This window comes from Seriola dumerili, unplaced genomic scaffold (assembly GCF_002260705.1).
Source record: "Seriola dumerili isolate Sdu_G_001 unplaced genomic scaffold, Sdu_1.0 BDQW01001323.1, whole genome shotgun sequence".
Lineage (NCBI taxonomy): Eukaryota > Metazoa > Chordata > Actinopteri > Carangiformes > Carangidae > Seriola > Seriola dumerili.
This window is the reverse complement of record NW_019175578.1, coordinates 382,460-395,689: the sequence shown is the minus strand read 5'-3', so window position 1 is coordinate 395,689 and position 13,230 is coordinate 382,460. Positions and strand designations below refer to the sequence as shown.

General features: G+C 40.6%; 1 protein-coding gene across 1 annotated transcript in view; it reads right to left on the bottom strand.

Annotated features, from left to right (window-relative positions):
• Positions 1 to 12,908, bottom strand: part of LOC111238448 (prothymosin alpha-A-like) — a 15,744-nt gene extending 2,836 nt beyond the window's left edge. The window contains exons 1-3 of the mRNA XM_022767958.1: positions 12,719 to 12,908; positions 9,219 to 9,287; positions 9,037 to 9,121 (exon numbers count right to left, since the gene is read on the bottom strand). Coding sequence (XP_022623679.1) covers positions 9,037 to 9,121; positions 9,219 to 9,287; positions 12,719 to 12,763 — 199 coding nt within the window. The 5' untranslated portion in view covers positions 12,764 to 12,908. The remainder of the gene's footprint in view (positions 1 to 9,036; positions 9,122 to 9,218; positions 9,288 to 12,718) is intronic.
• Positions 12,909 to 13,230: the final 322 nt, after the last annotated feature.

Here is a 13,230-nt window from a genome sequence, read left to right as displayed (position 1 = left end):
ATCATGACATCACACGTGACATCACAGCGTGACATCTGTGGATCACTACACCAGTAAAAACAAGCACGGCGACCCTCGGCGAGAGGACTTGATTGAACACCACAAAAACTGACAAACATCCTCCGTTCTGTGAACAGCAGACCAAAACAAACTCACATTCATCGACTGGAGGGGGTCAAGGTTCATCGACCTGAAGTGGACAACCGGATCCAAGCAGCTGACAATCTGACACAAGACCACCCACATAGAAATGTGTGTAAAATATAAGTTATAACATATATGAAATAAGCAAATTTGTTTATGTACATGTATTAAAATATTCTGTATGATGAATATATGGTTAAGATATATATTTAATTATAAATAATTTAATAAATTATAAATAAAATAAATAATTTAATCTATATATGAAAGTTTATTAAAACAACATCCATATTAAAAATTCTTATATGCTTAATGTATGTTTTTTTCTTAATAATTTCTCAATTCATTTTAAAAACTGTCTATCTTCCTATTCTGGGAAATATAAATAATATCAACATATACTAACAGGCTTTGGGATGGATATATTATTTATATTAACATGTCTACAATAAGAGCACACATACATCAATAGGCTTGTTGCATATCCTAGTAAATAAATTTTACATAAATTTATTTTTATATGTCATATATATTCAATATATGATTACATTGCGTATTGGGCACAATTTAATTTAATTTAATTTTAATTTAATTTAATTTTCTATTATTATTATTATATTTATTATTACTATTTATTTATTATTATTTATTTGTTTTTTTAATTTTTTTAGTTTTAGTTTAGTTTAGTTAGTTCAGTTCGGTTTAGTCTAGTTTAGTTTAGTTTAGTTTATTTAGTACTTTGTTTCTGAAGTAGCCGGTCCGCTTTGCCTCTGATTCGTCCTGCTGTTACTTAAGCCGAACGCCCGCCCACTTCACGAGCCTGCTCCGGCTGCATTGGCAGCGTATCAGCCACTCATCGGGCGCAAAGCGTCAGCTTTATGTTCCATCCCAGTTCACAACCAATCAGTGACGTGTTCAAACAATCGCGACGCCATATGTGTGACTCTGAAAGCGCCTGTTGGTGAGACTGAAACAACAGCGCCGTTTTCTCTGTTTCTTATCACGATTGGTATGAAAGAAAAATCGATGAAAGAAAGTGTTTCCTTTTTCAAATTAACTTTTATGTGATTTATTAATTTGTATTTTTCTTTTTTATGTGTTTGATGTCATATTTATTGTCTAGTTTTTGTGTTGAAGAATGCGGACACTACAGAAACAGGAAACAAGGAACAGTCTAACAAGATTTACATGTCTGTGCCTCTCACACGCCACCACACCTCTCCCCATTTCCTCTCAACCCCTCCCACCGTCTCTCCTCCGGTATTTCTCTGCCTCTCCAGTTCCTCCACTCTTTTCCCTCTCTCACCATCACCCCCCCCCCTCTCTCCGTATTCCCCTCCCCCCCTCTCTCGTCTCCCCCACTGTCCGTCTCTCCTTGTTTTATGTATCTATGTCTCTATATCTATCATTTAAACATCTATATCTATATTTATATATCTATATCTATAATACATGTTTATCTATGATATCTTAGTGCAGTCATTAAGAAACACTGTAGATAAACAAATAATCAAATACAGACAGGTCAATGAGGAAAAATAACATAAAAGCAGAAAAAAAAAAGTTGTGAACCATGTCCTTTTAACTACAAATGGCCAATATTCAATGTACCGTTGTGTTGCGCGATGTGAGAAGTTGTTGAAAGTTGTAGCAGCTGGCCAGAGAATAATAGTCGTGACAACACCAATAAAAATAAAAGCAGCAGTAACGAAGTAGTAACTTGTATCGCAGCAGTGCAGTAGCGGTTAGATTGCAGTAGCAGTATGGTAGTATCTGCAGTGCTTGGTCGTCCATTGAAGTATTTAATATTGAATAATTATGAACAGAACATTAATGTTATCTATGGGTAATGACCTACTGGTTTTTACTTGAGTAAAAACACATTAAGTCAAGTGGCAATGCGCAGAATAGTTTTGAAAGTATTTACATTTTGCCAATTACGGAACAAACAAATTCCACTTTGTGCAGCTTTTAATCCCTAAGCCGTTTTTTTTTTTTAACTGTTTTAGATATAAAGATTCAAACTAAATAGTTTCCTCTTAGTCTAATTCATATGATTAATATACACTGATTGAATGTGATGATTGGTGGATCTGCACAACAGTATTTAAAGTCATATCAGCACCTGTAGTGAGCCACAACATTAATATGCAAGCCTTATTAGTAAATGGATGTATTAAAATGAATCATTTTTGACAAGACTGGCTCTTGTACTTTTAACAATGGCAGCTCCCACTGATACAGTCGGAGCTGCAGCAGTGGTTTTAGAAATAACAGTTGCTTGGTCGGTTTTAGTCACGTAAGCTCAGTAAGTAAGTGCGACATGACTGAGAATTGACAGTGTGCTGACTGGCACAACTTATTAAAGGATTAAAGCTATAGCCTACAGGTGTTCCGTGTGTCCGTGTGCTGTGTGTTGTGTGTGTGGTGTGTGTGTGTGTGTGTGTGTCTCACGTGAGGGAGAAGTGAACAGGTTTTAACATGAAAAAAAAACTTGTGTGGACAGAATCTCTGTCCATAATTGAGATAGTAAGACGACACTCACTAACACAAACAGAGGGTGTCTATGTTTCCATCTGAGCCAATTGCGGCTGAATATTTTCAAAGCTGATGGACCAATCAGCGCGCAGCTCCGGACACTTTTCGCCTCCCACTGGTCTAATAAAGAGGCAGAGCCTCCGGTGCTGGACGCGCCGCTGGCAGATAAAACCTTTCTTCACGCCACACCTGGTGTCAGGACTCTACGGCTGATTTCTTTTCTCTTTTCAAATTGCTTGCCAACACTCTTGACTGGATATTAATTTGTTTTTGTACAACTAACATGGCGGACAGTAAAGTAGAAAGCAGCGGGGAACTGAGCGCCAAGGTAAGGACGAGAGAAGAAGAGATAAGGACACAATGCTTTTCCTAACTCCTTCCTCCATTTTATAACTGTATTAGTAATTTGCCTATTAAGCTCAGTGTCGACTACAAAGAAGACCTTCCGTGTATTTTACACTATCTGAAATCTTTATCTTATGGGTGTAGTACATTTTGACATTAAACTCTGCACTGTAACAGTGCATTGAGAATGAAAGGTGAAGCAGCTGTGAGAATGGGATGACGGAGTGGGAGAAGAAGAATAAAGCAGCTTCCTCGCGGGTTGAAGCCTGTGGATCCAGACATGAGGAGATGGAACATGCTATCTGTCATTTCACTAACTAGATTTAGGGCTCCATAGTTGCTCCATCCAGGTCTCTTTGGACGGAGCTCTGTCGACAAACTCACTGAAAGATTTGCCAGTGGGAATCGGCTGAGTAAATAAAACCTTATCAGCTGTTGTGTGGAGCTGTCAGAACCAGTTTGATTTCATGAAATAAAGATTTCATTTTCATAACCACGCTGCTGCCGCCCACTGAGTGTTTGGATGCAAAACTGTGAAGGCTTGTGAGAAGGAACAGCTCCAGCAGCTTTTTTTGGGGGTTTTTGTTATTGTGTTTTTAAATGTTAAATATTGTTTTTGTATAAAAAAAAAAAAGATGAGTGCTCATATCTTGTGTCACGTGTTTCGTGTGCACGTGGCATGTTCACACAAAATTAATTGCATGTTAAATAAATTGTTATTTCGAGGGAGTTTTTTTTTTTTTGTTCGGACCTGAGAGCTGTGTGTTGAGACGCGGACTAACACAACACGGATAATAAACCACTCCGTCAGCTCAGTCTAGCCATCAGGTTGTAACGTAATCTGTGACGTGACTGGAACAATTAATCTTATGAGTTTATATCATCTCGAGCGTCCGTCTGCCTCAGCTGGAGCGCGCAGCTGCGGCTCATGTGTTTATTAGTGTTATTGTCTCCCGTCGCGCGGAGGGGCTTCAGTCGTCCCTCTTCGTAATCCGCCGTCCTCGATTGGGTTTCCTGAACTGTACCTGCTGCCTGCGCCCGAGTGTGAGGATGCCGAGGCGGTTATTGTTTGATTTCCGCCCCCCCCCCCAGTTTTGTTTCAAGAGCTGCCACTTACAAAAATAAAAGTCCTGTCTCTTTTGAAACACGAGGGAGCAGGTGACAGGTGAGAAAGAGTGGTCGGAAGTATAGGACTTATAGTTTATTATATTGTGTATATACCACAGACCACCGACCCCCCCCCCCCCCCCCCCCTCTCTCTCTCTCTCCTTCTGTTACTTGAAGCAAGCTGGTGCGCGAGGGGCAGGGCTCGTGCCTGGCTCACTGAGCCGCGCGTGCAGCAAGCCGCAGGGGGCGCGAAGGGGAACAGACTGGTCTGCAAAAAAAAGAGACGAGAGAGGCAGGATGAAACCACTCAGCTATAGATAGATAGATCGATAGATCGATAGCGTGTACATACAGAATGCAGGTGAGAGACAAAGCTTGAGAAATTGTCTGTTCCTGTTCATAAAGAATTTAACAAAAACTGCCCTCAGGAAGACGCTGTAGTACGGACAGAGGATTTTTATTTTAAAATCAGAATTCTGAGAAAAAATTTAAAAAAATTCTCACGTGGCCTTATCCTTCTTCAAACTAAGATCCTCACACAGCAACCAAGAACATTTTACAGAAGACCTTTACACCAAATGCAATATACTTTATTGAAACTCGTCATTCACACTGGAATCATATCCGTTATTGTTGTTCGTACTGTGCACTGTGTTTTATTATTGTATTTATTGTTTTGAGTCACAATGATCTGTTTTTCACCAGCCGGTGAGCCAAAGGTCATTTTTTTTTTATTTGTGGACAATAACGATTACTATTCTTATTATTATGTTGATTATAAGAGAGTCTGGTGGAAAAGATCAGACAGTAACTGGATGCGTGTGAAACCACACAGGCATGTAAGTGAAGTAGAGTGACTGACGCCTGCTCTTCATGTAACAGTGAGGTAGTCCTCTGTATGGACAGGTAGCAGTAGTTGTGGTGAATGTGTAGGAAGCCTGACTGCTGTTAGACAGCAGCATGGTGCCCAGGAAGCTTGTCTGTGTAATACCATCATACACAGGCAAGGCAGATTGATTTGTACAGCACATTATCATAGACAGAGGTCATTTAATGTGCTTAACAGAATTAAAAGAAGTAAAAAAAAAAAAAAAAAAACCACAATAAGTATCAATCAGTATAAACACAGTGTTGTTCAGTGAGTGGAGGCACTGCTGTGAGGAACTTTGTCAGAAGACATTTACTTGTTTGGCACCTGATTAGCTGACAGAGAATAATCAGCCCGTGTGCTGCTGGGAGTTGCAGTCTCTGCACCAGGCTCCGCTCTGACTGAAGGTGTCAGGTTCAGCCAGTAGGAGGTGGGAGGGACTTAGAGAGAACTGACCAATAGGAGGGCTGAACTGTAAACTACCACCTGACTGTAAAAGGCAACTGCAGCCCAGCTCGGAGAATGTGAAGAGGATGGAGGGAAACACCTCTGAGAGTTTCCCTCCTTTTTCAGCAGAACACAGTCACACAGCTCAGCTCGAAACCAACCAAGACTTCTTCACCAACTTCCTGTTTCCCTACTGGAACTTGAGTAAACTGCATTTATCGAGTATACAGTAGTCATGTGGTTTATAAGTAGGGGTGTGTGTTAATGAAACTATGTGTTCTGTGTCTTTTATTGCTTTGTTTTGTTTTTATGTTTGTACAACAATTTGTAACTCTGTTTTGAAAAGTACTATATGAATGAAGTTATTATTATTATTATTATTATTATTATTATAAAAAAAAAAGTTGGATGTGGGCCACCAACATTTTTTAGATTTTATTCATGTGGGTTGGAAAAGGTCGGGATCCACTGCTCTTGATATCAAGCTCCTAATTTTTCAATTTCCATGTAAAGTATTACAGCAAGAACTTTTGAAATGCTACAGGTCAAACAGCTTCATGTAAATCAATATATATATGACACATATTCTCTAAATGAATCATCTGCATGTCACAAGAATAAAAAAACAACAAACATATATTTGCCATAATACTGTATTTGGATATAATATGTTGAAGCTGCGTCTACTTTATGAAAATGCTGTTCCCTGCTCTACACAGAGGATGAACAGAGTGCAGTCAGACAGCTTGAGTACACAGCCAAGAGAAAATACACAAAGACAATACAAAGTTTAGAGAAACACTGAGGCGTGTAAACACTTTGCAGAGAGAGCTGAATGTTGACCCTTCACACTCATCACTAAAGTTCATTCCTGAAAACATGGAGATCGTCCTGCGTCCTCAGATTTGGTCATTTTCTTTTGTCCTTGTGTTGTTTACACTACACTACATTCATAAAGATGGTCACTTGTTTATAAGATTATGTTTGCTTCCAGGAGCTGAAGGAGAAGAAACAGACCGAAGAGGCCGAGAACGGAAGGAGGCCGCTGCCAACGGCAAAACCGTAAGACGGCTCCTCTTGTTTCTCGCTCTGCTCGCAGCACACGATTGGTCCCTGTCTCTCAGGCTGCTGACGAATCTAACTCTGTGTCACCCTGTCAGGACGAGGAGAACGGCGAGCAGGAGAACGGGTAGACGAGGACGAGGAGGACGTGGAGATGAGGACGACGACGAGGATGCAGAGGGTACACACACTCTTTATTATGGATGATGTTGCCAGACAAAAAATTATATATATATATATATATATATATATCATATATTAGAACTGATGGTTGGTTGTTTGTCTGCCAAATTAACAATCACCTTCACCTGTACTTGTGAAAGCAGCTGAATTTTCATAACAGGAATTCAAATAACACTTTGACACTGTAGCAGCTCTCAGACATAGTTCACAGTCACATTGGTGGCAGAGTCTGAAGTCTGATTAATGGCCGCTCTCTATTAATGTAACTTCTGTTGCTGGAAATGATCCTGAAGGGAGTGAAGTCCTGGTTACAGGGGAATGTTTCTTTGGGACTGGTGCACAGCTGTGTGCTGTGTAACATGTAAACACTGTGCTGTTGCGGAAGCAGGACTACAGTCAGGAGATCAGAAGGGTCGGTCTGCCCCTGGTGGCCAGACTGTGCAACTGCACGATGTCTCGGACTGAACCGACATCAGTAAACTTATAACTTCAGTGAAGGAGTGATTGTTTTTTCATTTTTAAGAAAAATTTAAAATGATGACGATGAGATTTTTGTTGGTCTTGTACCAACAAAACATGTTTCCTTCACGTCTGGAGAATATGATTTGTAACAAACGTTGACACACATTTTTACCTTTATCAAAAAAATTGCAGTTCCTGTGATTTGGATATTGCAACTTGGCCATATTGCAATTTTGATTATATTTGGATGAATGGTGCAGCCTGAGCTGAGAGTTAAACCATTTAAACTTCATTATATTCGTTTCTGTCAGGAGGTTAAATATTTTGAGCATCTTGGAAAGTCAAATGATGCAACTTCCTGTTGTTGCTTTCTTATTTAATTCAATTTAAACCAGGAGAAACATTTTTGTTTTTAGTGAGTGAAGAAAAGCTAGATACAAGTAGGAACTAGATAATATTGGATATATTATATATATAGATCGTGAATAACATAAATAACACGATGCAGAAATGAAAATTTCACGTGAGCTTGAAAAAAGAGAATTGTCCACATTAATGTCCAAAGTTATGCTTTCGTGCTGTTCAGACCCTGGTTTACAGCTGAACCACAGAACCACAGCGGTGTGTGTGTGGTGTGGTGTGTGTGCGTGAGTTCTTCTTCAGTCTCCATTAGTCACGACAGGAAAACACACAACTCTGCCAAACAGACTCTCTCACACACACACACACACACACACACACACACACACACACACACACACACACACACACACACACACACACACACACACACACACACCGCTGTGGTTCTGTGGTTCAGCTGTAAACCAGGGTCTGAACAGCACGAAGCATAACTTTGTGACATTAATGTGGACAATTCTCTTTTTTCAAGCTCACGTGAAATTTTCATTTCTGCATCGTGTTATTTATGTTATATCACGATCTATATATATAATATATCCAATATTATCTAGTTCTAGTTGTATCTAGCTTTTCTTCACTCACTAAAAACAAAAATGTTCTCCTGGTTTAAATTGAATTAAATAAGAAAGCAACAACAGGAAGTTGCATCATTTGACTTTCCAAGATGCTCAAAATATTTAACCTCCTGACAGAAACCGAATATAATGAAGTTTAAATGGTTTAACTCTCAGCTCAGGCTGCACCATTCATCCAAATATAATCAAAATTGCAATATGGCCAAGTGCAATATCCAAATCACAGGAACTGCAATTTTTTTGATAAAGGTAAAAATGTGTGTCAACGTTGTTACAAATCATATTCTCCAGACGTGAAGGAAACATGTTTGTTTGGTACAAGACCAACAAAAATCTCATCGTCATCATTTTAAATTTTTCTTAAATGAAAAAACAATCACTCCTTCACTGAAGTTATAAGTTTACTGATGTCGGTTCAGTCCGAGACATCGTGCAGTTGCACAGTCTGGCCACCAGGCGGCAGACCGACCCTTCTGATCTCCTGACTGTAGTCCTGCTTCCGCAACAGCACAGTGTTTACATGTTACACAGCACACAGCTGCTGCACCAGTCCCAAAGAAACATTCCCCTGTAACCAGGACTTCACTTCCCTTCAGGATCATTTCCAGCAACAGCAGTTACATTAATAGAGAGCGGCCATTAATCAGACTTCAGACTCTGCCACCAATGTGACTGTGAACTATGTCTGAGAGCTGCTACAGTGTCAAAGTGTTATTTGAATTCCTGTTATGAAAATTCAGCTGCTTTCACAAGTACAGTGAAGGTGATTGTTAATTTGGCAGACAAACAACCAACCATCAGTTCTAATATATATATATATATATATATATATATATATAATTTTTTTCTGGCAACATCATCCATAATAAAGAGTGTGTGTACCCTCTGCATCCTCGTCGTCGTCCTCATCTCCCACGTCCTCCTCGTCCTCGTCTACCTCGTTCTCCTGCTCGCCGTTCTCCTCGTCCTGACAGGGTGACACAGAGTTAGATTCGTCAGCAGCTGAGAGACAGGGACCAATCGTGTGCTGCGAGCAGAGCGAGAAACAAGAGGAGCCGTCTTACGGTTTTGCCGTTGGCAGCGGCCTCCTCTCCGTTCTCGGCCTCTTCGGTCTGTTTCTTCTCCTTCAGCTCCTGGAAGCAAACATAATCTTATAAACAAGTGACCATCTTTATGAATGTAGTGTAGTGTAAACAACACAAGGACAAAAGAAAATGACCAAATCTGAGGACGCAGGACGATCTCCATGTTTTCAGGATGAACTTTAGTGATGAGTGTGAAGGGTCAACATTCAGCTCTCTCTGCAAAGTGTTTACACGCCTCAGTGTTTCTCTAAACTTTGTATTGTCTTTGTGTATTTTCTCTTGGCTGTGTACTCAAGCTGTCTGACTGCACTCTGTTCATCCTCTGTGTAGAGCAGGGAACAGCATTTTCATAAAGTAGACGCAGCTTCAACATATTATATCCAATACAGTATATGGCAAATATATTGTTGTTGTTTTTTTATTCTTGTGACATGCAGATGATTCATTTAGAGAATATGTGTCATATATATATTGATTTACATGAAGCTGTTTGACCTGTAGCATTTCAAAAGTTCTTGCTGTAATACTTTACATGGAAATTGAAAAATTAGGAGCTTGATATCAAGAGCAGTGGATCCCGACCTTTTCCAACCCACATGAATAAAATCTAAAAAATGTTGGTGGCCCACATCCAACTTTTTTTTATAATAATAATAATAATAATAATAATAATAACTTCATTCATATAGTACTTTTCAAAACAGAGTTACAAATTGTTGTACAAACATAAAAACAAAACAAAGCAATAAAAGACACAGAACACATAGTTTCATTAACACACACCCCTACTTATAAACCACATGAACTACTGTATACTCGATAAATGCAGTTTACTCAAGTTCCAGTAGGGAAACAGGAAGTTGGTGAGAAAGTCTTGGTTTGGTTTCGAGCTGAGCTGTGTGACTGTGTTCTGCTGAAAAAGGAGGGAAACTCTCAGAGGTGTTTCCCCTCCATCCTCTTCACATTCTCCGAGCTGGGCTGCAAGTTGCCTTTTACAGTCAGGTGGTAGTTTACAGTTCAGCCCTCCTATTGGTCAGTTCTCTCTAAGTCCCTCCCACCTCCTACTGGCTGAAACCTGACACCTTCAGTCAGAGCGGAGCCTGGTGCAGAGACTGCAACTCCCAGCAGCACACGGGCTGATTATTCTCTGTCAGCTAATCAGGTGCCAAAACAAGTAAATGTCTTCTGACAAAGTTCCTCACAGCAGTGCCTCCACTCACTGAACAACACTGTGTTTATACTGATTGATACTTATTTGTGGTTTTTTTTTTTTTTTTTTTTACTTCTTTTAATTCTCTTAAGCACATTAAATGACCTCTGTCTATGATAATGTGCTGTACAAATCAATCTGCCTTGCCTGTGTATGATGGTATTACACAGACAAGCTTCCTGGGCACCATGCTGCTGTCTAACAGCAGTCAGGCTTCCTACACATTCACCACAACTACCTGCTACCTGTCCATACAGAGGACTACCTCACTGTTACATGAAGAGCAGGCGTCAGTCACTCTAACTTCACTTACATGCCTGTGTGGTTATCACAGCATCCAGTTACTGTCTGATCTTTTCCACCAGACTCTCTTATAATCAACATAATAATAAGAATAGTAATCGTTATTGTCCACAAATAAAAAAAAATGACCTTTGGCCTCACAGGCTGGTGAAAACAGATCATTGTGACTCACAAACAATAAATACAATAATAAAACACAGTGCACAGTACGAACAACAATAACGGATATGATTCCAGTGTGAATGACGAGTTCAATAAAGTTATTGCATTTGGTGTAAAGGTCTTTCTGTAAATGTTCTTGGTTGCTGTTGAGGATCTATAGTTTGAAGAGGATAAGGGCCACGTGAGAATTTTTTAAAATTTTTTCTCAGAATTCTGATTTTAAAATAAAAATCCTCTTCCGTACTACAGCGTCTTCCTGAGGGCAGTTTTTGTAAATTCTTTATGAACAGGAACAGACAATTTCTCAAGCTTTGTCTCTCACCTGCATTCTGTATGTACACGCTATCGATCTATCGATCTATCTATCTATAGCTGAGTGGTTTACATCCTGCCTCTCTCGTCTTCTTTTTTTGCAGACCAGTCTGTTCCCCTCGCGCCCCCCTGCGGCTTGCTGCACGCGCGGCTCAGTGAGCCAGGCACGAGCCCTGCCCCTCGCGCACCAGCTGCTTCAAGTAACAGAAGAGAGAGAGAGAAAGGGGGGGGGGGGGGCGGGGGTTTTCGGTGGTCTGTGGTATATACACATATATAAAACTATAAGTCCTATACTTCCGACCCACTCTTTCTCACCTGTCACCTGCTCCCTCGTGTTTCAAAGAGACAGACTTTTATTTTTGTAAGTGGCAGCTCTGAAACAAAACTGGGGGGGGGGGGCGGAAATCAACAATAACCGCCTCGGCATCCTCACACTCGCGCAGGCAGCAGGTACAGTTCAGGAAACCCAATCGAGGACGGCGATAACGAAGAGGGAGACGCCGCTGAAGCCCCTCCGCGCGACGGAGACAATAACACTAATAAACACATGAGCCGCGAGCGCGCGCTCCCAGCGATGGACCGGAGCTCGAGATGAATAAACTATAAGATTATTGTTCAGTCACGTCACAGATTAGTTACAACCTGATGAGACTGAGCTGACGGAGTGGTTATTATCCGTGTGTGTTAGTCCGCGTCTCAACACACAGCTCTCAGGTCCGAACAAAAAAAAAAAAAACTCCCTCGAAATAACAATTTATTTAACATGCAATTTAAATTTTGTGTGAACATGCACGTGCACACCGAAACACGTGACACAAGATATGAGCACTCATCTTTTTTTTTTTTATACAAAACAATATTTAACATTTAAAAACACAAAACAAAAACCCCCAAAAAAAGCTGCTGGAGCTGTTTCCTTCTCACAAGCCTTCACAGTTTTGCATCCAAACACTCAGTGGGCGGCAGCAGCGTGGTTAATGGAAAATGAAAGTCTTTATTTCATGAAATCAAACTGGTTCTGACAGCTCCACACAACAGCTGATAAGGTTTTATTTACTCAGCCGATTCCACTGGCAAATCTTTCAGTGAGTTTGTCGACAGAGCTCCGTCCAAAGAGACCTGGATGGAGCAACTATGGAGCCCGTAAATCTAGTTAGTGAAATGACAGATAGGCATGTTCCCATCTCCTCATGTCTGGATCCACAGGCTTCAACCCGCCGAGGAAGCTGCTTTATTCTCTCTTTTCTCCCCACTCCTCATCCATTCTCACAGCTGCTTCACCTTTCATCTCAATGCACTGTTACAGTGCAGAGTTTAATGTCAAAATGTACTACACCCATAAGATAAAGATTTCAGATAGTGTTAAATACACGGAAGGTCTTCTTTTGTGTCGACACTGAGCTTAAAATAGGCAAATTACTAATACAGTTATAAATGGAGGAAGGAGTTAGGAAAAGCATTGTGTCCTTATCTCTTCTTCTCTCGTCCTTACCTTGGCGCTCAGTTCCCCGCTGCTTTCTACTTTACTGTCCGCCATGTTAGTTGTACAAAAACAAATTAATATCCAGTCAAGAGTGTTGCAGAATTTGAAAAGAGAAAAGAAATCAGCCGTAGAGTCCTGACACCAGTGTGGCGGTGAAGAAAGGCGTTTATCCTGCCAGCGGCGCGTCCAGCAGCCGGAGCTCCTGCCTTTATAGACCAGTGGGAGGCGAAAGGTGTCCGGAGCTGCGCGCTGATTGGTCCATCAGCTTTGAAAATATTCAGCCTGCAATTGGCTCAGATGGAAACAATAGACAACCCTCTGTTGTGTTAGTGAGTGTGTCTTATCTCAATATGGAGCAAATTCTGTCCACACAAGTTTTTTTTCATGTTAAACCTGTCACTTTCTCCCTCACGTGAGGACACACACACACACACACACACACACACACACACACACACGGACACACGGACACACTGTAGGCTATAGCTTTAATCCTTTAATAAGTTGTGCAGTCCAGCACA